Genomic DNA, 22,041 nt, shown 5'->3' with positions numbered 1-22,041 from the left:
ATTTTGTTTGGTTCCTTATGTCTCAAAATATATATTTATACATTTAAGTGCGCATCGTGGTTAGCTAGTTGCAGGGTTACGGGAAAAATAGGAAATGGCAGCTATTTTGGACACCATTTTAGATTTCTGAAAGTGTTTAAGTGCTTTATTTGCGTTTCAAAATCTCGTAAAAAGTGTTATATTTGGTTCCCTGTGACTCAAAACGTATATTTCAACACTCCAAGTGTGTAAAGTTGAAATCTACTTGCAAAATTATGAGTTAAAAAAAAAATCAGGAAATGGCGGTCATTTTGGACGCCATCTCGGATAACGGCACTTGCGTGCTTCATCAACTCTTAATATGTGTTTTCTAGGCCCCGTTGCATAAAACCTTAACCGGAATTTTTTTTTTTTTTCATGGTTAAACCCAGAAACTCTGGTTAAGAATTTTTAATCAGAGTTTTTCTATTGCATAAAGCTTAACCATAGTTTTTTTTCTCAGCTTAATGTTCAAGAAACTCAGGTTATTTAACCTTAGCTGTCTGACCAAAGATTAAATCTAAATTTCTCTGGTTAGCCCCACTTAGACTCAGAGCTACCAAGGCTGCCATTCTGGAAACAATTTTCCTGGGAAGATTTCGGTGCAGGAGTCGGAAACGCAGTACTAGATCTACGCCTAACAGTTAGATCTAGTTCTCTATTTATAATTTAGTTCTACAGGCCCAGGATAGTATCACCTTTATCAATATAGGCCTACTAATCGATCTAACGTTAGATCCAGCCAGGTTCTTACTTCCTAGACTAGTTAGAATCTACTCATTAGACACTTTAGTTTTAGACGTATACAGTTAACAGTTAACAGTTAGAACTAGATCTAACGTTAGGCTCTAGAACAATCTAGTTCTAAATTCTAGAAGGCCTGACTTTAGAGCCCTAGATTCGTGAATGAAGGTAGCACCAAAGAGGTAGATTCAACAGTATTAACGTTATTAGAGGTAGACCTAGACCTACTGCAAGTAAATGTAACATAACCGTTGGGTACAAACTGCGACCAGCCCAAACGAAGCTAACGCTACAGTATCTGTGTGAAGGAGCGCCCCGGTTAGATGTAGCCGAACAGCTGAGTTAGATCTAGCCTACATACAGGTATACTTACTGTGCCTGTAGATGTGTAGGGTGTTTGCACTTTTCAATTCAATTCAATTCAATTCATTTCACATCTTTCAAAAAAAAATGATAGACATATATGTATGTATAAAATGTACAGAACAGAACACAGAAATATACACAAAACAAGGCATAAGCAGTACAAGGACAGTTACAGTGAAGTATAAACACAGTAAAACAGTAAGAACTGCAGCAGATGTGTGGGAATGACAAAATGCCATTGGCCTGTGGCGATGTCAAAGGTCAAACCCTTGATGGACTGCATCTTACAAATTTGCATTTTAAAAATTGTGTTTAAATCATAGAACATATGTGACTCTGCACCTCAAAACAAACCAAAAATCGCCAGACATTAATTTTTAGTTAAGACCATATTCTGAAAGAGCAGACTTTAAGCTTTAAAATGATGTATAACTCAAATCAAATTGACTCTCCTAACCTATCTAAATATTGGAAAGAAAGCACAAACTCAGGAAAAGTGTGAACTGAGAAAAGAGGCTCTGAAGTACAGTGTCTATTCAAGCGCTTAATCTTTACCAAACCGTGCTGGCTGTGCGATGAATGGGACAAAAAACAGGAAGTAAACCACTAGAGTAACAACAATGAAGGGATTATCAGATTAAATTGAAATTAAGCATGCCTCATTAACACATTCTGTCCATAATTAATGCCAACTTTCAAAGCAGTAGCATTATCCTTTCAAAAGCTATTAGAATTGAAAGTGAAGAGTGTGGACAAGGTTTTTCAGAAATGAAAAAGGGATTCTAAAGACACACCTAATCACACTATTCTACCAAAAATGTTCGAGATAAACTGCTCAAAAAACACACTTTTGTGCCCGTTTTATGATACCAAATTTTAGCATAATGTAAAAGAAGACCCGCTCTTTCAGAAAATATGAAAAAGTCAAGTTCGGCTAGGTTGACCCAATTCACTTATTTTCAGTCCTCACGCAAAATCAGTGTGTGCGACTTTATGTTCGTTTTGAGGTGCACGGTCACATATAGGAGACAAAAAGAAAGACAGTAGAGAACAATATTGGCAAGAATAAGATAGAGAGAAGTAATGACAAGATTTAAATACATGTACTAAACTCAAAAGACAAATACAAACAAGCTAATGAGCTCCAACAACAATAACAAACAATACATGAACAAACAACAGGCAATCAATAAAACTTAAAGATACCTCATAATATATTGCATATCATTTTTTCGTATCCATGTCGGTCGTGATTTGGCAAAAAGGTGTATGTCTGCCGTTTTACAGCGACTACAAAGCCGAGAAAATCGACTTTAAAGTTTTGGCAGTTTCCTTGACCGTAAAAGCCACCTAAACTGTGCAACGCTCAGGGATTCAATTCCATGATTTAGTATACACTTCAAATTTCATTTCCTGATAATTTTCTTGCATTTAACTTTAAAGAATACTTCAGAATTAGCACTTTTAGCATGTTTAGAGACATACACCTTTTTGCCAAATCACGTTTACAGGGACTGCGACCCACGCTATTTTGGCAAAAAGGTGTATCTTCACATACACCGTAAGAAATCATGCATTTAACTTGGCAAAAAGGTGTATGTATAGAGATACACCTTTTTGCCAAATCACGTTTACAGGGACTGCGACCCACGCTATTTTGGCAAAAAGGTGTATCTTCACATACACCGTAAGAAATAATGCATTTAACTTGGCAAAAAGGTGTATGCATAGAGATACACCTTTTTGCCAAATCACGTTTACAGGGACTGCAACCCACGCTATTTTGGCAAAAAGGTGTATCTTCTCATGCACCGTGAGAAATCGTGCATTTAAGTTGGCAAAAAGGTGTATGTATAGAGATACACCTTTTTGCCAAATTAAATGATAACAAAATATACCAGAGATTTTGTAGGGAGAAGGGTGTATGTGAGACCATTTCTAATCAAATGTTAACTCTTGACAATCTTTACTTCATTATTACAAAAAGATTTAAAAAATAACAATAAAGAAAAATATCAGGATGCACAACTTGTTCATCAAACATAGAAAAATGTGCGCAAATTACAACTCACCCTAGAGTCTAAATATTAACAAAACATGGTCTCATGGATATGCATGGTTAAGGATTACAGCTGAAGAATTTTTCTTCTTCCTTCTCCTCCTTTTTTTCCAAAAAACTTCTACTTCCAATGAGATGATTCATCATATTTTTAGCTTTGTGCCCCTTTTTTTCGACAAAAGGTTCGTTTGTTTTCTCTACTGAATGCTTTAGCAAACAAAGAGGCAGTTGTTTGCACATCATGTATCTGTTCTTAAAAACGCAGTTATCATGCTGCTCCCAATTTTTGCAATAAATTCAATAAATGTGAAAATTCAGGTAGGATCATTTAACTGTTTGCATCCACTGAGCACTTTGAGCAGTACATCCAAGTATCATTTCCAAAGACAGGGACACATCTTTCTCTAGACCTTTGTGTGTAACTGCCACTAAATGTCTGTTAGGTAACAGCCCCATACGCATAGCGTGTAGTGGGTAGCCGATCTTACAGTCACACAGCACACCATTACACTATGTACTAACTATACACAGCCCAGTCGCTGTACATGGTACGTCGCGACAGGGCTGTACGCGCGCGACCACCAACCACTAGGAGAGCGACGTAATCGTATTGCGATAGCTTTGAATTTTGATACTTAACATCATTTTTGTCACCTCAAACTCAACGAGTATACTTTTCAATATTTACTCTACATCTGATGCTATCAGTATTCAAATGTACGCAATGAAACTTACCGAAATTGATCATCATATCCAGCATGTCCACACGGTACACAATCTTTCACGCCAGGCCTAACTATACACAGCCCAGTCGCTGTATGGTACGTCGCGACGTACATTACCATGTACAGCGACTGGGCTGTGTATAGTTAGGCCTGGCGTGAAAGATTGTGTACGGTGTGGACATGCTGGATATGATGATCAATTCCGGTAAGTTTCATTGCGTACATTTGAATACTGATAGCATAAGATGTAGAGTAAATATTGAAAAGTATACTCGTTGAGTTTGAGGTGACAAAAATGATGTTAAGTATCAAAATTCAAAGCTATCGTAATACGATTACGTCGCTGTCCTAGTGGTTGGTGGTCGCGCGCGTACAGCCCTGTCGCGACGTACCATGTACAGCGACTGGGCTGTGTATAGTTAACTATGTACAGGCTTCTACATGCAGTGCACAGCACGGACAGTGCAGGGATCACTGTCATTTTGAAGCGTAGAGAACTCTCATCCCACAGCCACACTTGCCGGAAAAGCTGTCATTTCAACAGAAATGCTAGATTTTACGAATCTGCGCATCTAATGGCATAGAAGTGGCCATAGAAGTCTAGGACAAACGTTAGATCTGAACTTCTAGATATTAGGTTCTATCTACTCACCGACTAGCAACAAGGAGAAACTTCTGCAGTGCAACGGGCTGCCAGTTTTAAGTCAGGAGCATGGCCCGCCACCGCACCGACCGGTGAAACGGTACACATACATGCCAGCAGCACGTATAAACAATTAGTATATAATATACACAGAGTATAAAAGATACACCTTTCTGCCTTATCATACTTCGCAACTATAATTCATGATTCATTCGGCAGATGGATGTATCTAAAGATACACCTATCTGCCAAATCTTTAAGCGCTCCCCAGCGTGCACGGTTAGAGGTGTATCTAGAGATACACCCTTTTGCCAAATCATGTAGTTCTCTATCCTGGTACATCATTGTACGTCAAGGGTGTATGTAAAGATACACCCTTTTGCCTAATCAAAAGCAGGAAAATTGATAAAATAATACAGAGATAGCCCCAAGTATCTCGGAAACAAATGATCGATGACTTACGAAAGTTGGTCACATGAAAATTTCGGCATCGAAAACCCCCCAAATGGTAAAAACCAAAAACATGATATTTTTCAGACATACACCTTTTTGCCAAATCACGACCGCTGTCGATAGCTCAGCTTCCATAATGTCGTATTGCACCAGAATCACAGATAAATCCCTATAACTCATAACTTATTTCCGAAAACAGATTGGCTATCGGGAAGCTTGTAGCAGGCTCACTAGCGGACATACCGCTACTCGTACTAACTGCATGTTACATGTTTGTGTGGCAGCGACAGCATACAGCGCAATACTGTCATGTACTACAGTACATTGTACATTTAAACAGCGCGTAGCGGTGATTGCTAGCTGCGCGCGGAGCGTAAAACTGAGAAAATCACTAGCACTTCCGCATTTTATCCTCGTCCAAGTTTATTTGAATAAAAGAAAGCCGAAATACCGTAACCTTAGTTTTTTTGTTTGTTTGTTTGTTTGTTTGTTTTTTTACCAGAGAAATTGACTAACCATGAAACTCAGGTAGGCACCCGCCTCTAACCCGAGTTTTTCTCAGGTTATTTATGCAACAGGGCCCTAGAGCTCATCATCCTTCAAAACATATATATAGACATTTAAATTTTGTATCTGGGTTACCTGGCTGAAAAGTTATAAGAATTTCAGAAAATGACGGCCATTTTGGACTCCATCTTGGATTACGGTACTTGCGTGCATCAACATCTCTTAATATGTGTTCTATTGAGTTCTTCATGCTCAAAAACATATATTTAGACATTTAAATTTTGTATTTGGGTTCTCTGGATGAAAAGTTATAAGAATATCTGGATATGGCGGCCATTTTGGACGCCATATTTGATTGCGCAAAATGCCCAAAGAGGATTTGTGAGGACTTTTAGTATGTTATTCTAGAAATTTTTCTGGACCTACCCTGAAAAAATTAGCTTGTTACCAAAAATGTCCAGGTTAAAAATAATGCTCTTCGACTATATTGTTTATATTCTCTTTAGAACTAGAAGAACGCGCATCCGCATGAGGTGCTTTCTTTGGTTTGATTCATTCGAATCTCTCCCTCCCGTCCCGAGTCTGGCTCTTCGTATCTCTTGAAAATTTTTACCAAGTTAGTGTTCACTATCAATAATTTTCTTCTTACTAGTCACTATGAACATTTTGCATCCGGTGACTCGACATTTGCTCCTGCGACAATTGCTCCGGTCTTATTTTTTTTTTCCCCAAGGACTTATGGTTAGGGTTAGGGCAAAGGTAAGTAGATGAAGGCGTTCTAAGCCAGCAAAATTCTATAAAAAGAAATGGCAAGTGGACTTCATTTAATCCCCTTGTTGGATAGGGTAAGATTTTGAATGGATTTACAAAATATATATTTGGAAAATTAATTTTCTTATAGTTATACATAGATTGTCTTAGATTAAAGAAATATAAAACTTTAATTTTACATATTTTGTGTTCAGAAAGTAACGGGTCAGTATGAGACAAAAATGCAGTGTGACATATGATACGGAGTGACTTATTTTGTAATAGAAGTAATTTATCTGAGAGTGCTTGGATGTATTTCCCCACGCGAGAATACCATAATCTAAATGAGGCAATATTAGGGATGAATGTAATGTTAGCAGGGACGCTGAAGAAAAACAACATTCATTTTACCAATTATACCAATATTTCGTGAAATAATTTTGCATATTAAACTATTAATATGAAATTTTCATGAAAGCTTATCATCGACTGTTTTTCCAAGGAATTTAACATAGGAAGCCTTATCCCGTGGAGTACTGTAAAAAGATTTTAACAGGTCTGGTGGAGTTTTGCTAAAAAGCATAGATATTGTTTTTTGAAGATATAGAGATAACGTATTTGCTTTTATTCATTGGGCGACATTTTCTAATTCAAAGTTTACTGTATTTACAAGAGTAAGAGTGTTATTATGTGAAAAAAGGCAATCCGTAAAGAGAATAAAACGAGCATCTGATGACCTACACTACGGTGATGATTGACAAGTAAAGTGAAAGTTTGCCTCCCCATGGTGTTGAAGGAACTTTAACCTCTTTGGCGACAAAATCAACAACCTCAGATAGCAATGAAAGAACAAATACATTACAGGGAAGAGTATTAACAATATAGCAATATATATATATATATATATATATATATATATATAATTTTTTTAGCAATATTATATTTTTTCGCACTTTAAGCAAAGTTATACATGTACTTCATTTCGATCACTTCTGCTTCTCTTTTACTACAATGTATAATTACGATAAGGTTCTCAATTGTTGTACATTCTTTTGATACATAATGTTTTGTTTACCTTATTCTTTGTTGTCAAAAGAAGTGTGACTTATATGTTTTGTCGAAAAAATGAAATAAACTTTGAATTGAATTGAATTAGCAGAAGTGTGTCACTGTTGGAATATCTGCTTTGATAGTCTTAGTCATAGTTTGTGGATTAGAAACCGACGAGATATTACCAATTTTTCAACTCCAATTACAAAAAGAGACATTGCAGATGATGGAAATACTTTGAAATATCTAGGGTATGTTGCACATCAAATCGCAATTGCTGAACTTTTCGAAGAAACGATCTACGAAGAACCTGATATAACGCTCTCTTATCTTGCAACTGTTGTCATGCGGTGAGTTGGCTCAGTCGGTAGCGCGTCTGCCTCACGATCACGCGGCCCGGGTTCGAACCCGAGTCTGGACTGAGCAATGTTGTGTGTAAGCATACCGTCCCCTCTAACAAGAGGCAAAACACTCTGTCCCTCGGATAGGACATAAAATGGAGGTCCCGTGTATGAGAGAGTCACAACTCATGCACGTAAAAGATCCCGTTTCATTCATCCATCGCAAAGAGCATGGTGTTTAACCCGGTGAAGTGGTCCCACCTCACATCCAACTGGACCCCATGGAAGAACAGCTTAACGTAGTTGAATATGGGCCATCCAGCAATCTTCTCAGATGGAAATGAAAAATGCGTGCTATTCACACTTACGACACCGATCTTCATTTCGCTTCATCATCGATGTATTACTGCTCTGATGGGAACGTCAGGGTCACTTGATAGGAGGATAGTTGTTTAGCATTTGTTAGTTACAACCATTTAAAGAGACATATTGCATCCTGTTCATGAGGTAGCTACTGAACCACTCCAAGGCCATCCTTCGCATCTCTTAATGATGTAATTTATTAAGTAAAATATCACGATTAATGGTGTCGAAGTCCTTGGAGAAGTCCAGGAACAAACCTATCAAATGAGAAGACTTGTCGATAGCATGTGCAACTTCTTCTGTGTTTCGTTTCTTTTTTTCTTTTTTTTTTATAAAACTCAGTAATGCATGCGTAGTGCTATGTTTTTCCCCTAAATCGAAACTGCGAATTTGAAAATAGACTGAATTTGAAAACAGTATATATATATATATATATATATATATATATATATATGTTTATATATATTTGAGAAATTTATTTTTTCAAGAATTTTGGACACTGTAAATAAGAAAGAAATTGATCGGTAATTATTTACATCTAATATGTCATTTTTTCTGAACTATTAAAAAAGAGATGTCCTTTACTATTTTCATACTTTCGGGGATGATGCCATTAAAAAGCAATAAATCAAATATCCGCAATTCATGATATTATCCCTTTCGGATGAAAATTACTGCTGTCATCGTGTCCAGCACTTTTTTTTTTAAACTAAGATAAGAAACAATGTCAATTATCTCTTGATTATATGTTGGACTAGAAACATTACGCTAAAATTTCGTGGACCTAGAAATTCGGATGAATTTTTTGTTGAGGGAGGAATATCACTTGTAGGAATCCCCCCCCCCCCAAAAAAAAAAAAAAAAAACAAGGAAGGAAAAAGGGGTTATTTAGGATATCACAGATTTCATGAGAATCTTCAATAATGTCATAATCAAATCTAATTTCTTAAAGGTTTTTCCTCCCGATTTCATCAGATTTGCATTCGATTTACCGATGCCGTTAATCAAGCTCGAGTGAACTTCAAATGATCATCGAAAACATCGTTCAGTAGGCCAACTACTTCAATTTGATTTCATCAACATTCTTTTTAATGATTATATCACATATTGTAAAAATCGGCATTCAAATTTGCACGAGAAACGCATTCAAATTCACAACAGCACCACTGGATTGAACGTTCAGGATTTTAAATTCGTGAAATTGAAAACATTTACAACATTTTGGGCAGTGCTTTTCGTCACTGCTTATGATTTTTGTAGCAACTCCTTTGTTTGAACAAATCATGCAAACTTAATGTCCTTTGAAACGGGACCTTAAATTACATTAACCTCTCTCATTCCTCGAAAAATCGTCATCTGAAAACAAACAAACAAACAAAAACTTTCATACGAATATATAACGCCTCCAACTTTTGATACAAAATTTGGAAACGCTGAAGAATGTGCTGCTGCTGCTGTTGGGCTTCTATTGAGGAGATTCGCTGTTGGATGAACAGCAACTTCCTGAAGGTTAACGACAAGAAAACAGAGTATCTAATGCTCTCTTCTCCATAATTATGTGAGTAGTAGTACCACTGGTGCTCCAGTTCTAGTGGGTGAATAAGCTATATCTCTCAACAACAAGGCTAGAAACCTGTGAGTAGTCTTTGACAGAACAACGGGCGTGGAGAAACACACATCAAATGTTTGTCAGTCAGCATACTACCAACTCCGCCGGGTTGCTGAGATCAGACACTGCCTTACAGGTGAGCTGCAGAAAGGTGCTGCAGAAAGTATTATTCATGCTCTTATATCATCTAGAATGGATTTGTGCAACCATCTCCTTGCTGGCCTGCCATTATCATTAATCAAACGCCACCAGGTTGTATAGAATACTACTGCACCTGCACGCCTTCTAACAGGCACCAGGAAGTTTGACCATATCTCACCAGTGCTTCGGAAGCTTCATTGGCTGCCTGTGCAACGCAGAGTGCAGTACAAGATCTTACTGCTAACTGATGAGGCTGTTCATAACTTGTCTCCTGGATCCGTGTCTGCACTTATCAGTGTACGTCGACGACGACCAGGACTACGTTGTCCTGGACTGACTCCCCATGTTCCCAATGATACCCGCCTAAAAATGTATGGAGATAAAGGCCTCTCTTCTGTCGCGCCACGTCTGTGGAACTCTCTACCAGTCCCACTTTGGAATTTCAACAGCCACAATAAAACACGGAGCCGGAGGATTTGTGGAGAAGTTTCTGTAGGAAGCAGACACAAACTAAATCAAGTAGGCCGATGCGGTATCTATTGAAAAGTATTTCTCAACATGCAATGTTGGAAATATTGAAATTAAACACAAGTGACGCGGAGTTTGGTATTGTAATCTTTTGTCAATATTGTATGCAGGAGCTCGCAGAAGGCCGCGTCATTTGTAGTCTGCAACTTTATCTGTATGAAAACGATGCACACGATTCGTTAATTTTAATCGTGTTGCCGTTAGAACTATACTTAGGCCTAGAACTACTTTGTATTCGACTAGCCCCAGATCTAGACATAGTTACTAGTTCTATAGTTAGAACGAATCTGAAACAATGAGGTATATAAAACAATTATTAACTGATTATATAAACCATTATTAACTGATCTATATTTCGGATGGGCGTCCGTCACGAAACTATTGAGTTCGCCTCTGCACAAAGTTTCATCCAGAACCTCTCCAGCCTGGTATATTTGTATACTGTCTCACTTACATTATAAGGTGCCAGTGGGAAATATTAATGTAAGAAAGAAAATGGCAGTACCTCTTCTCGTCCTGTCTCAAATGAAGAAGGATCAGCACGAAACACTGAGGGTCCAATAGACACCCTCTGAATAGTCTGAAAACATGGCATTGTGTAGATGCTTTTGACACATGCCCGCAGTGTTTCTGCCGACATGAGAGATCCTCCAGAGTGTTGGAATACCTGAAGCTGTGCAGAATCACGGAATGGTTGAAATAACATGAGATGAGATGATGTGGCAAGAATATGGATTGACATAAAACACACATATACAATTATTTTACCTACAGTAGATTTGAACACGATACGTATATACACATTGACAAATGACGACCTGAATATGAGAATGACCCAAGTCCAGTTTTTGGTCAAATTCAGTTTGACATGGGAAATTGTAGCTTATGCATGGACTCATCTTATGTATAAATGTGACCCTGCAACTCAAAACAAACAAAAATTCGCCAGATATGAATTTTTAGTTGCGACCATATTCTGAAAGAGCAGACTTTAAGCTTTAAAATGATGTATAACTCAAATCAAATGGACTCGCCTAACCTATCTGAATATTGGAAAGAAAGCACAAACTCAGGAAAAGTGTGAACTGAGAAAAGAGGCTCTGAAGTACAGTGTGCATTCAAGCGCTTAATCTTTACCAAACCGTGCTGGCTGTGCGATGAACGGGACAAAAACCAGGAAGTAAACCACCAGAGTAACAACAATGAAGGGATTATCAGATTAGATTGATATTAAGCATGCCTCATTAACACATTCTGTCCATAATTAAAGCTAACTTTCAAAGCAGTGGCACTATCTTTTCAAAAGTTATTACAGTTGAAAGTGAAGAGTGTGGACAAGGTTTTTCAGAAATGAAAAAGGGATTCTAAAGACACACCTAATCACACTATTCTGCCAAAAATGTTTGAGATAAACTGCTAAAAAACGCACTTTCCTGCCCGTTTTATGATACCAAATTTTAGCGTAATGTAAAAGAAGACCCGCTCTTTCAGAAAATATGAAAAAGTCAAGTTCGGCTAGGTTGACCCATTTCACTTTAATATTTTCAGTCCTCGCGCAAAATAAGTGTGTGCGACTTTATGTTCGTTTTGAGGTGCACGGTCACAAATGATATATCTTAATCCCCCTCCCCCGAAGTGCCTGAAATGAATTAGTGAAATCTTATATGAATGTAAGAATGACCCAAGCCCAGGACTTTGGTCATTCTTACGTTCATATTATAGCTCCCTCTCTCATCGCTTCTCTCATCTCATATAGCAGCATATCATTCATATGTGACCCTGCACCACAAAACAAACAAAAAGTCACCAGACATGGATTTGTAGTTGCAAGCATATTGTGAAAGAGCAGACTTCAAGCTTTAAAATGATGTATAACTCAAATCAAATGGACTCGTCTAAATATTGGAAAGAAAACACACACTCCGGAAAAATGTGAACTGAGAAAAAAGGCTCTGAATCACATGGTCTATTCAAGCGTTTAATTTTCACCAAGCCGTGCTACCTGTGCAATCAATGGGACAAAAACAGATTTGAAACCACCGGTTTAACCAAAATGAAGGGATTATCAGATTAAGCTGAAATTAGGCATGTTCTATTTACACATTCTGTCTATAATAGATGCCAACTTTCAAAGCAGTAGTATCATCTTTTCTAAAGTTATTAGAGTTGAAAGTGAAGAGTGTGTACATGTTTTTGTTTTTGTTTTTGTTTTTTTAAGAAACGAAAGGGGGACGCTAAAGACACGACTAATCAAACTGTTTTTTTTTTTAAGTGTTCAAGATTAACTGCTAAAAACAAACTTTCCTGTTCATTTTACGATCCCAAATTTTAGTATAATGTAGAAGAAAACTTGCTCTTTCAGAAAATATATAAAAGTCAAGATTGACCAAGTTGGCCCTTTTCAGCAATATTTAGTCCTCACACAAATGCAGTGCGTGCGACTTTTTGTTCGTTTTGTGGTGCACGGTCACATAATAGATTCAAATAACGACCCAAGTCCATCACACAAAATGGCCTCTTTGCAATTAATGCAAATGTTTATTGTTATAGTAATATATGTTCTAATTTGTATACACAATGTTGCCTTCCCATCGCAGTTACACAGAATATTATTGGACAAATAAAAAAGAAATTGAAGGTTTTTATGTTTGTTTGTCTTTTTTTTTTAGTTTACTCGAAATGGCCTTCCATGGACTTAGGTCGTTTTTTATATTCAGATACTAAAATAATTCAAATGGAGAAGATTTATTTCTGTGTCCAAATTCATTTCAAAGTCACAAACCCCATCGGAAAAAACATATTAGGAGTTGCGTTGCTTTAACAATAACCAGAAAAGAAGCAATGCATCATAGCAAAAATTAAACGATTTACGATTGGGGTCTACACCTACACGACATATGATGTTTTGATTGATTTTTGTTTGCTTATGTTAGAAAAGCAATGAAGGAAAGAAAATATCTTAATTATTATATCATCACCTCAATACATCTGCATTACACTATCATCAATATTATCAATGTGTCATGAATAAAATCTAAAGAACAAGATTTTCATCGGAGTACCTTTTTTATATTGAACACAAATTGGACGCATTTTTAAGGCTCCCTTTTATGGATATCCGAACAAAAATAGGTTGAAATGAAATACCCTTGCATCTAATGCTGATGAGGCGAAGGCAACAAAAAAGCTGTCTGTCACGATGACAGAGTTCAGCTGCAGAGACTGAAGGTTTGGCATGGCACAGATGCTCTTGCCATAGTCATGTGACGCTGTATCCGAAAGGCCAGGTCCTCCATGGTGCATTATTGATTGGAGCTTTGCAGGACCGTAGGAAGATGAAAAATTATTTGGAGAACTTTGGTAAAACTATGGAGTTTTGAGAAGCATAACTCATTCTCTTTATTCCAGTACAAATAGTTCCAGTTTATGTTAACCTGATGGTACAAGGTTGGTGTGTAAACCTTCCAAAATACACTTGTTCGTAGTCATCTTACTACTTTGGGCAAAGAAAGAAGTAATTTGGCAAACTCGTCTTTCCCGCATTCTATTCACATTCAAGTTATAACTCATAACACGGAGTTGTGAAATTTTTTTTTTTTTTTTTTTAGTAATCCTGCCTTTGTGGAATTATAATACCACATAAACTATAAGTGGGATACAACATTGACTGCATATTTTTGTTTTTGTCTTATCAGAGATATTAGACATGCAGCATCTATTCCTCGTAGCTGTGGAGTCTGAAGGTATGGCATGGTACATATACTCTTGGCGTAGGCTTCTGATGCAGCAGCCGAAACGTCAGGACCTCCCGTGTGACTTACCAATTTCAGCTTTGCAGCACAATACGAATTATGAAAAGTTATGTTAAATGGTGTGGGGAGGTTATGTTTTAGGAGGAAATAATAACTTATTCTTCCCTCGACCCAGCCCCCTTAAAAAGACCAAAAGCAACAACAAAATGTGAACATACATCCTACGACTAAGATGGATATTCATTATGTGAAGTCTTACTATAGAAGCCATCACATATTGAATTTTTTTCTTCTTAAAACCATTCCTAGAGCAATATAGTCCCGTTCCTACAAAATGGAAAGCTTGCTTCTCGGACTGATTACCCAAACTGTAATTGTGGCAATCATTTAAAATACAAGGCAATTCAATACATAAGGATATTCAAAGGTAACAGAATATATTGATTATGGAAGGATACGGATTATTCAATGAAATAAGAATCCCATGACAATATTTCTTTTTTTTTCGCTTCATGCGTATGACCGTCAGTAATAATAATAGTGTATATCGATGTGATGGTTCCTATCAATTAGAGAAACCTTCTTTGGTTTTAGGGTGCAAGCTCGGTTGTCTAATGGACACGACGCCTGCCCAGCAATCGTGAGGTCGTTGGTACAAATCACATCCGAGAATGTTTGCTCAAGATTTTAGTCATGGCTTTCCTCTAAAACACTGATCAATATTTGTATTTATTTATGGCGATGAGGGACAATTAGTCAATATGTTGCAGAAACATATTGACCCTTTTGAACTATTTTGATATTACGTTCATGTTGTATGACTACGTTGTATGTTCCTTTTCACAGACAAACTGGATATGAATGTTACTCTTCGTTAAAACGAAATGTGCCTTGATAAAAGATACCTTTGCTTCTGATGCTGATGCGGCGAGAGCGGAAAAGAACTCGTCTTCTATCTTCACATCATGTAGCTCCAGAGTCTTAAGGTTTGGCATGGTGCAGATACTCTGAGCGTAGGCCTGTGATGCAGTAGCCGAGATGTCAGGTCCTCCAGTGTGACTTACCAATTTCAGCTATGCAGCACAGTAGAAAGTTGAAAAATGATGTGAAATACATGTTGGGAGACTATGTTGTGGGAGAAAAAAATAATTCATTTTCCCTTAACCCAGCCCCCCCCCCCACACACACACTGAAAATACAAAAACAAAAGCAGCAACGACAAAATATGCATATACATAATGCGACGAGAAGAAGAGTATCCACTATTTGAGGGCTTACAAGAATTCTTCACATATCAAATGTGACCCTGCATCACAAAACAAACAGAAAGTCGCCAGACATGAAATTACAGTGAAGAACATATTCTAAAAGAGCAGGCTCTAAGCTTTCAAGTGATGTATAACTCAAATCAAATTGACTCTCCTAACCTATCCAAATATTGGAAAGAAAGCACACATTCGGGAAAAGTGTGAACTGAGAAAAGAGGCTCTGAAGTACAGTGTCTATTCAAGCGCTTAATCTTCACCAAGCCGTTCTGGCTGTGCGATGAATGGGACAAAAAAAAAAAAAAACAGGATGTAAACCGCTGGGGTTAAAACAATGAAGGGATTATCAGATTAAAAAAAAAAAAATTGAGCATGCCTTATAAACACATTTTGTACACAATCAATGCCTTCTTTCGAAGCAGTAGCATCATCCTTTCAAAAAGTTATTAGAGTTGAAAGTGAAGAGTGTGTACAAGGTTTTTTTTTTTAAGAAATGAAAAGTGGACTCTAAAGACACATCTAATCACATTATTCTACCCCCCCCCCCAAAAAAAAAAAAAAATGTTCGAGATGAACTGCTAGAAACACACTTTCCTGCCCATTTCATGATCCAAAATTTTAGTATAATGTAGAAGAAAACTTGCTCTTTCAGAAAATATGAAAAAGGTGAAGATCGGCTAGGTTGACCCATTTCACCTATTTTTCAGTCCTGAAGCAAAATCAGTGTGTGCGACTTTTTGTTCGTTTTGTGATCACGGTCACAAATACTCTTGTTCCTAAAACAACATAGTTCCGTTCCTACGCAATGGAAAGCTTGGTTCTCGGAATCATTACCCACACTGTCAGTGTGGTAATCATTCAAATAAAAAGACAATTCAGTACATATGAATATTCAAAGGTAATAAAATACATTAATAATGGATGAATTCTAATTACTACGGTATCAGGAATTTTTGCCCGAATTCAAATGAGAATCCCAAGAATATGTATATGTATATATATATATATACACATGTATATCATATGCATATACCTATATATATATATATATATGTGACCGTGCACCTCAAAACGAACATAAAGTCGCACACACTGATTTTGCGTGAGGACTGAAAATAAGTGAAATGGGTCAACCAAGCCGAACTTGACTTTTTCATATTTTCTGAAAGAGCAGGTCTTCTTTTACATTATGCTAAAATTTGGTATCATTAAACGGGCAGGAAAGTGTGTTTTTTTAGCAGTTTATCTCGAACATTTTTGGTAGAATAGTGTGATTAGGTGTGTCTTTAGAATCTCTTTTTCATTTCTGAAAAACCTTGTCCACACTCTTCACTTTCAACTCTAATAACTTTTGAAAAAATAGTGCTACTGCTTTGATAGTTGGCATTAATTATGGACAGAATGTGTTAATGAGGCATGCTTAATTTCACTTTAATCTGATTATCCCTTCATTGTTGTTACTCTGGCGGTTTACTTCCTGTGTTTTGTCCCATTCATCACACAGCCAGCACGGTTTGGTAAAGATTAAGCGCTTGAATAGACACTGTACTTCAGAGCCTCTTTTTCTCAGTTCACACTTTTCCTGAGTTTGTGCTTTCTTCCCAATATTTAGATAGGTTACGAGAGTCCATTTGATTGAGTTATACATCATTTTAAAGCTTAAAGTCTGCTCTCTCAGAATATGGTCTTAACTAAAAATTCATGTCTGGCGACTTTTTGTTTGTTTTGAGGTGCAGAGTCATATATATATATATATATATATATATATATATATACATATATATATATACATGTACTTTTTATTTCTCCATGCACATAATTTGATCATCATCAGCATCAGCAGGTCAGTAAAATAAGTGTGTATAAGTGTGATGGTCTTATCCGTTAGAATAAACCTCTTTGTTTCGGGTGAAAGCTCTGTTGTCTGATGGACACGACGCCTGCTTAGTAATCGTGAAGTCGTTGATAAGAATGTTTGCTCAAGATTTTAGTCATGCCTTTCCTCTAAAACACCAATCAATATTTGTGTTTTTTCAGGTGATGAAGGAAAACTAATCAATAAGTTAAAGAAACATATTGGCCCTTTCGAACTACTTTGATATTACGTTCATTTTGTATGACTACGTTGTTTGTTCCTTTCTTACAGATTAACTGGATATGAATGCTTCCCTTCGTTAAAACGAAATGAGCCTTAGTGAAAATACCCTTGCTTCTAATGCTGATGCGGCGAGGGCGGCAAAGAACTCGTCTGCTATCTTGACATCACATAGCTCCAGAGTCTTAAGATTAGGCATGGTACAGATACTCTTGGCGTAGGCTTGTGATGCAGCAGCCGAGATGTCAGGTCCTCCAGCGTGTCTCATTTCTCTTAGCTATGAAGCACAATAGGAAGTGGAGTAATATTAAAGGAGACGGACGTGTGGGAAGAGATTTCGGTAAGGCTTGATTTTCTGACGCAATACTTTAACAGTGGTAATCAAACTGTTTGAAAAGAATATCAACTCATTTGCCTACTACTATGAGGTAAAAAAAAAATACATGAATCATGGAATAATACAAATTATTACGGTAACATAAGTAACTTTTGCTAGAAAAAAAATTGAGAATTCGAAATTACTCCCTGTATTCAAGCATATGTGATGGTTAGTTAATCGGTGTGTATTAGTATGATGGTTTCAAACCCTTTTGGTTATCGGGTCGGTAGTCTAGCGGACATGACGCCTGCCTAATAATTGAGTATATGAATGTAAGAACGACCCAAGTCCATTGAAGACCATTTCGAGTAAACTAAAAAAAACTTCATATCTGTTTTGTTTGTCCAATAATCTTCTATTTAACTGTGATGGGAAGGCAACATTGTATATGCAAATTAGAACATTATGACAATTAACATTAACATTAATTGTGGAGACGCCATTTTGTGTGATGGACTTGGGTCGTTCTTTGATTCATATACATGATATTCTGCTATAGAGATGAGAGAAGGACGAGAGAGGGCGCTATAATATGAATGTAAGAATGACCCAAGTCCTTCATTCTTACATTCAAATAAGATTTAACTCATTTATTTCAGGCACTTCCGGGGGTAATTAGGACTTATCATTTACACACAAGATGAGTCCATGCATAAGCTACAAATTCCCATGTCAAACTGAATTTGGCCAAAGATTGGACTTGGGTCGTTCTTATATTTATATACTCAATTAAGGTCGTGGGTTAGAATCCCATCGAGTATATGCCCATGATATTTATATTTTTTAATCATGACTATTACACAAACAACGAAAAATCCGTCTTTATTTCCGTCGATGAAGGGCAAATCGTCAGTAAGTTGAAATAAAATCAACCCGACGTCCAAATCATAATTCAAATGAATCAGTGCATTGCCGTTACTATAAGGCATTAGCAGCATCATTGGCTATCGAGTGGTGCCTGGTAGTCTAGTTGACGTGACGCCTGTCTAGCAATCAGGAGGCCATGGGTTAGAATCAAATTATATTCTTATTATGGCTACTCAACCAAGGAGCCATTATTATCATAAAAGAAGAGTTCTTTTATGACTGCCCTGTCAGGTATAGACAAATCGGTCATGCATTGTATTCTTCGTCAACAGGGATTGAGATTAGGCAAAGGTAAAATATGTTACTTTTGCTCTTGATGTTGATCCGGCAAGGGCGAAAAAGAACACGTCATCTACATGGACATGATATAGCTCAAGAGTCTGAAGGTTTCACATGGTACAGATACTCTTGGCGTAGGTTGCTGCATCACATATGCAGCAACCGAGATGTGAAATCCTCCAGTGTGACTAATTGATGTCACCTGCTTAGCATAGTTGGATGGTAAAAAAACAAAGACAAAAACAAAAACAAAACATGTGTCGCGGTCAAAACACACAGTAGGGTGGGAATGACTTCTCACTATTCGCAACGCCCCAGCCCCCAGCCCCCCCCCCCCCCCAAAAAAAAAAAAGTGAATTATGCGATAACAATGCATCATATCCTGATATTGATGCATCAATTCATTTCTTCCATTCATCTTTTAAATGACTAAGGTAAATATCGATATTTATCGAGATAAGCATATTACTATGTGATGTACCACGGTACATGAACATAGATGAATACAATATGTGACCCGCTACAACAAAAAGGTCCTAAAGTCGCGCACGGTCGAAGCCGTGAAAATCGAGTTTGAAGTCAGAGCATTAAAATTGGTCAAAACTTACGATTTTCTGATTTTAATATATTATTGGAATCTAACATGTTTTCTATCATCTGTCGAAATTTTGAAGCAAAATAATGAAAGGAAAGACCAAAAAATAGCGTTTTTCTGGGCCATGTTTTTTTGGCGTTTCAACGAAGCAGAAACTGGTTCGAACATTTGGATTGAGCGCCACACATAGGCTCCGCCCCTAACAATGACCAGAGTGATCTCATTGGTCAGTTTGCTGCTTGCCGCTAACCGAAGCGTGAAGCTCGCACACTGCCCAGTCGACTGGTGCGTGCGGGCGGGTTGCGCTATGCCTAGCCGCTTCTCCTGACATCCTGGCCACTGATTGGTCGGTGAGGAGATCGCTGACGCTGTGTTTGGATGAGCATATCGGGGGTTGCTAGGGCTTAACTTCTGTTGTCCGGAGGTGAATACTGACTTGCGTGTCTCTTGCTTGTGATTGCGTTGCAAGGAGAACTTTTAAGGCGCTTTTCTCGAAACAGTGATTTCCCAGACGTCTTGACATGCTCTCTTTTAAACATCGATATCTCCGCAGCCGATTATTTTTATAAGACGTGTTATATATCAATTTAAAGCAGAAAGATTAGGGAATTGTGTCATGCAATTTTCACATAATCGACCTCACCCGACTTTAGGATCATTTTGTTGTAGCGGGTCACATATATGTCGCCGTCCACCTCAAAACGAACATAAAGTCGCACTCACTGATTTTGCGTGAGGACTGAAAATAAGTGAAATGGGTCAACCTAGCCGAACTTGCATTTTTCGTATTTTCTGAAAGAGCGGGTCTTCTTTTACATTATGTTAAAATCTGGTATCATGAAACGAGCACGAAAGTGTGTTTTTTTAGCAGTTTATCTCGAATATTTTTGGTAGAGTAGTGTGATTAGGTGTATCTTTGGAATCCCCTTTTCATTTCTGAAAAACCTTGTCCACACTCTTCACTTTCAACTCTAATAACTTTTGAAAGGATAGTGCTACTGCTTTGAAATTTGGCATTGATTATGGACAGAATGTGTTAATGAGGCATGCTTAATTTCATTTTAATCTGATAATCCCGTCATTGTTGTTACTCTGGTGGTTTACTTCCCGTTTTTGTCCCATTCATTGCACAGCCAGCACGGTTTGGTAAAGATTAAGCGCTTGATTAGACACTGCACTTCAGAGCCTCTTTTCTCAGTTCACACTTTTCCAGACTTTGTGCTTTCTTTCCAACATTTAGATAGGTTAGGAGAGTCCATTTGATTTGAGTTATACATCATACATGTTTTAGGAGGAAATAATAACTTATTCTTCCCTCGACCCAGCCCCCTTAAAAAGACCAAAAGCAACAACAAAATGTGAACATACATCCTACGACTAAGATGGATATTCATTATGTGAAGTCTTACTATAGAAGCCATCACATATTGAATTTTTTTCTTCTTAAAACCATTCCTAGAGCAATATAGTCCCGTTCCTACAAAATGGAAAGCTTGCTTCTCGGACTGATTACCCAAACTGTAATTGTGGCAATCATTTAAAATACAAGGCAATTCAATACATAAGGATATTCAAAGGTAACAGAATATATTGATTATGGAAGGATACGGATTATTCAATGAAATAAGAATCCCATGACAATATTTCTTTTTTTTTCGCTTCATGCGTATGACCGTCAGTAATAATAATAGTGTATATCGATGTGATGGTTCCTATCAATTAGAGAAACCTTCTTTGGTTTTAGGGTGCAAGCTCGGTTGTCTAATGGACACGACGCCTGCCCAGCAATCGTGAGGTCGTTGGTACAAATCACATCCGAGAATGTTTGCTCAAGATTTTAGTCATGGCTTTCCTCTAAAACACTGATCAATATTTGTATTTATTTATGGCGATGAGGGACAATTAGTCAATATGTTGCAGAAACATATTGACCCTTTTGAACTATTTTGATATTACGTTCATGTTGTATGACTACGTTGTATGTTCCTTTTCACAGACAAACTGGATATGAATGTTACTCTTCGTTAAAACGAAATGTGCCTTGATAAAAGATACCTTTGCTTCTGATGCTGATGCGGCGAGAGCGGAAAAGAACTCGTCTTCTATCTTCACATCATGTAGCTCCAGAGTCTTAAGGTTTGGCATGGTGCAGATACTCTGAGCGTAGGCCTGTGATGCAGTAGCCGAGATGTCAGGTCCTCCAGTGTGACTTACCAATTTCAGCTATGCAGCACAGTAGAAAGTTGAAAAATGATGTGAAATACATGTTGGGAGACTATGTTGTGGGAGAAAAAAATAATTCATTTTCCCTTAACCCAGCCCCCCCCCCCCACACACACACTGAAAATACAAAAACAAAAGCAGCAACGACAAAATATGCATATACATAATGCGACGAGAAGAAGAGTATCCACTATTTGAGGGCTTACAAGAATTCTTCACATGAAATATGTGACCCTGCATCACAAAACAAACAGAAAGTCGCCAGACATGAAATTACAGTGAAGAACAT

At 37.4% G+C, this 22,041-nt stretch overlaps 1 protein-coding gene across 1 annotated transcript in view; it reads right to left on the bottom strand.

The window, feature by feature from the left end:
- The window catches only part of LOC140226673 (uncharacterized), a 125,391-nt gene that overhangs the window by 35,285 nt on the left and 68,065 nt on the right, over window positions 1-22,041 (bottom strand). Inside the window, exons 6-9 of the mRNA XM_072307113.1 lie at window positions 21,585-21,752; window positions 17,519-17,686; window positions 14,955-15,122; window positions 14,048-14,127 (exon numbers count right to left, since the gene is read on the bottom strand). Of these exons, the coding sequence (XP_072163214.1) occupies window positions 14,048-14,127; window positions 14,955-15,122; window positions 17,519-17,686; window positions 21,585-21,752 (584 nt within the window). The remainder of the gene's footprint in view (window positions 1-14,047; window positions 14,128-14,954; window positions 15,123-17,518; window positions 17,687-21,584; window positions 21,753-22,041) is intronic.

The sequence above is a fragment of the Diadema setosum genome, chromosome 3 (assembly GCF_964275005.1).
Source record: "Diadema setosum chromosome 3, eeDiaSeto1, whole genome shotgun sequence".
Lineage (NCBI taxonomy): Eukaryota > Metazoa > Echinodermata > Echinoidea > Diadematoida > Diadematidae > Diadema > Diadema setosum.
This window is presented reverse-complemented; position numbering and strand designations above follow the sequence as displayed.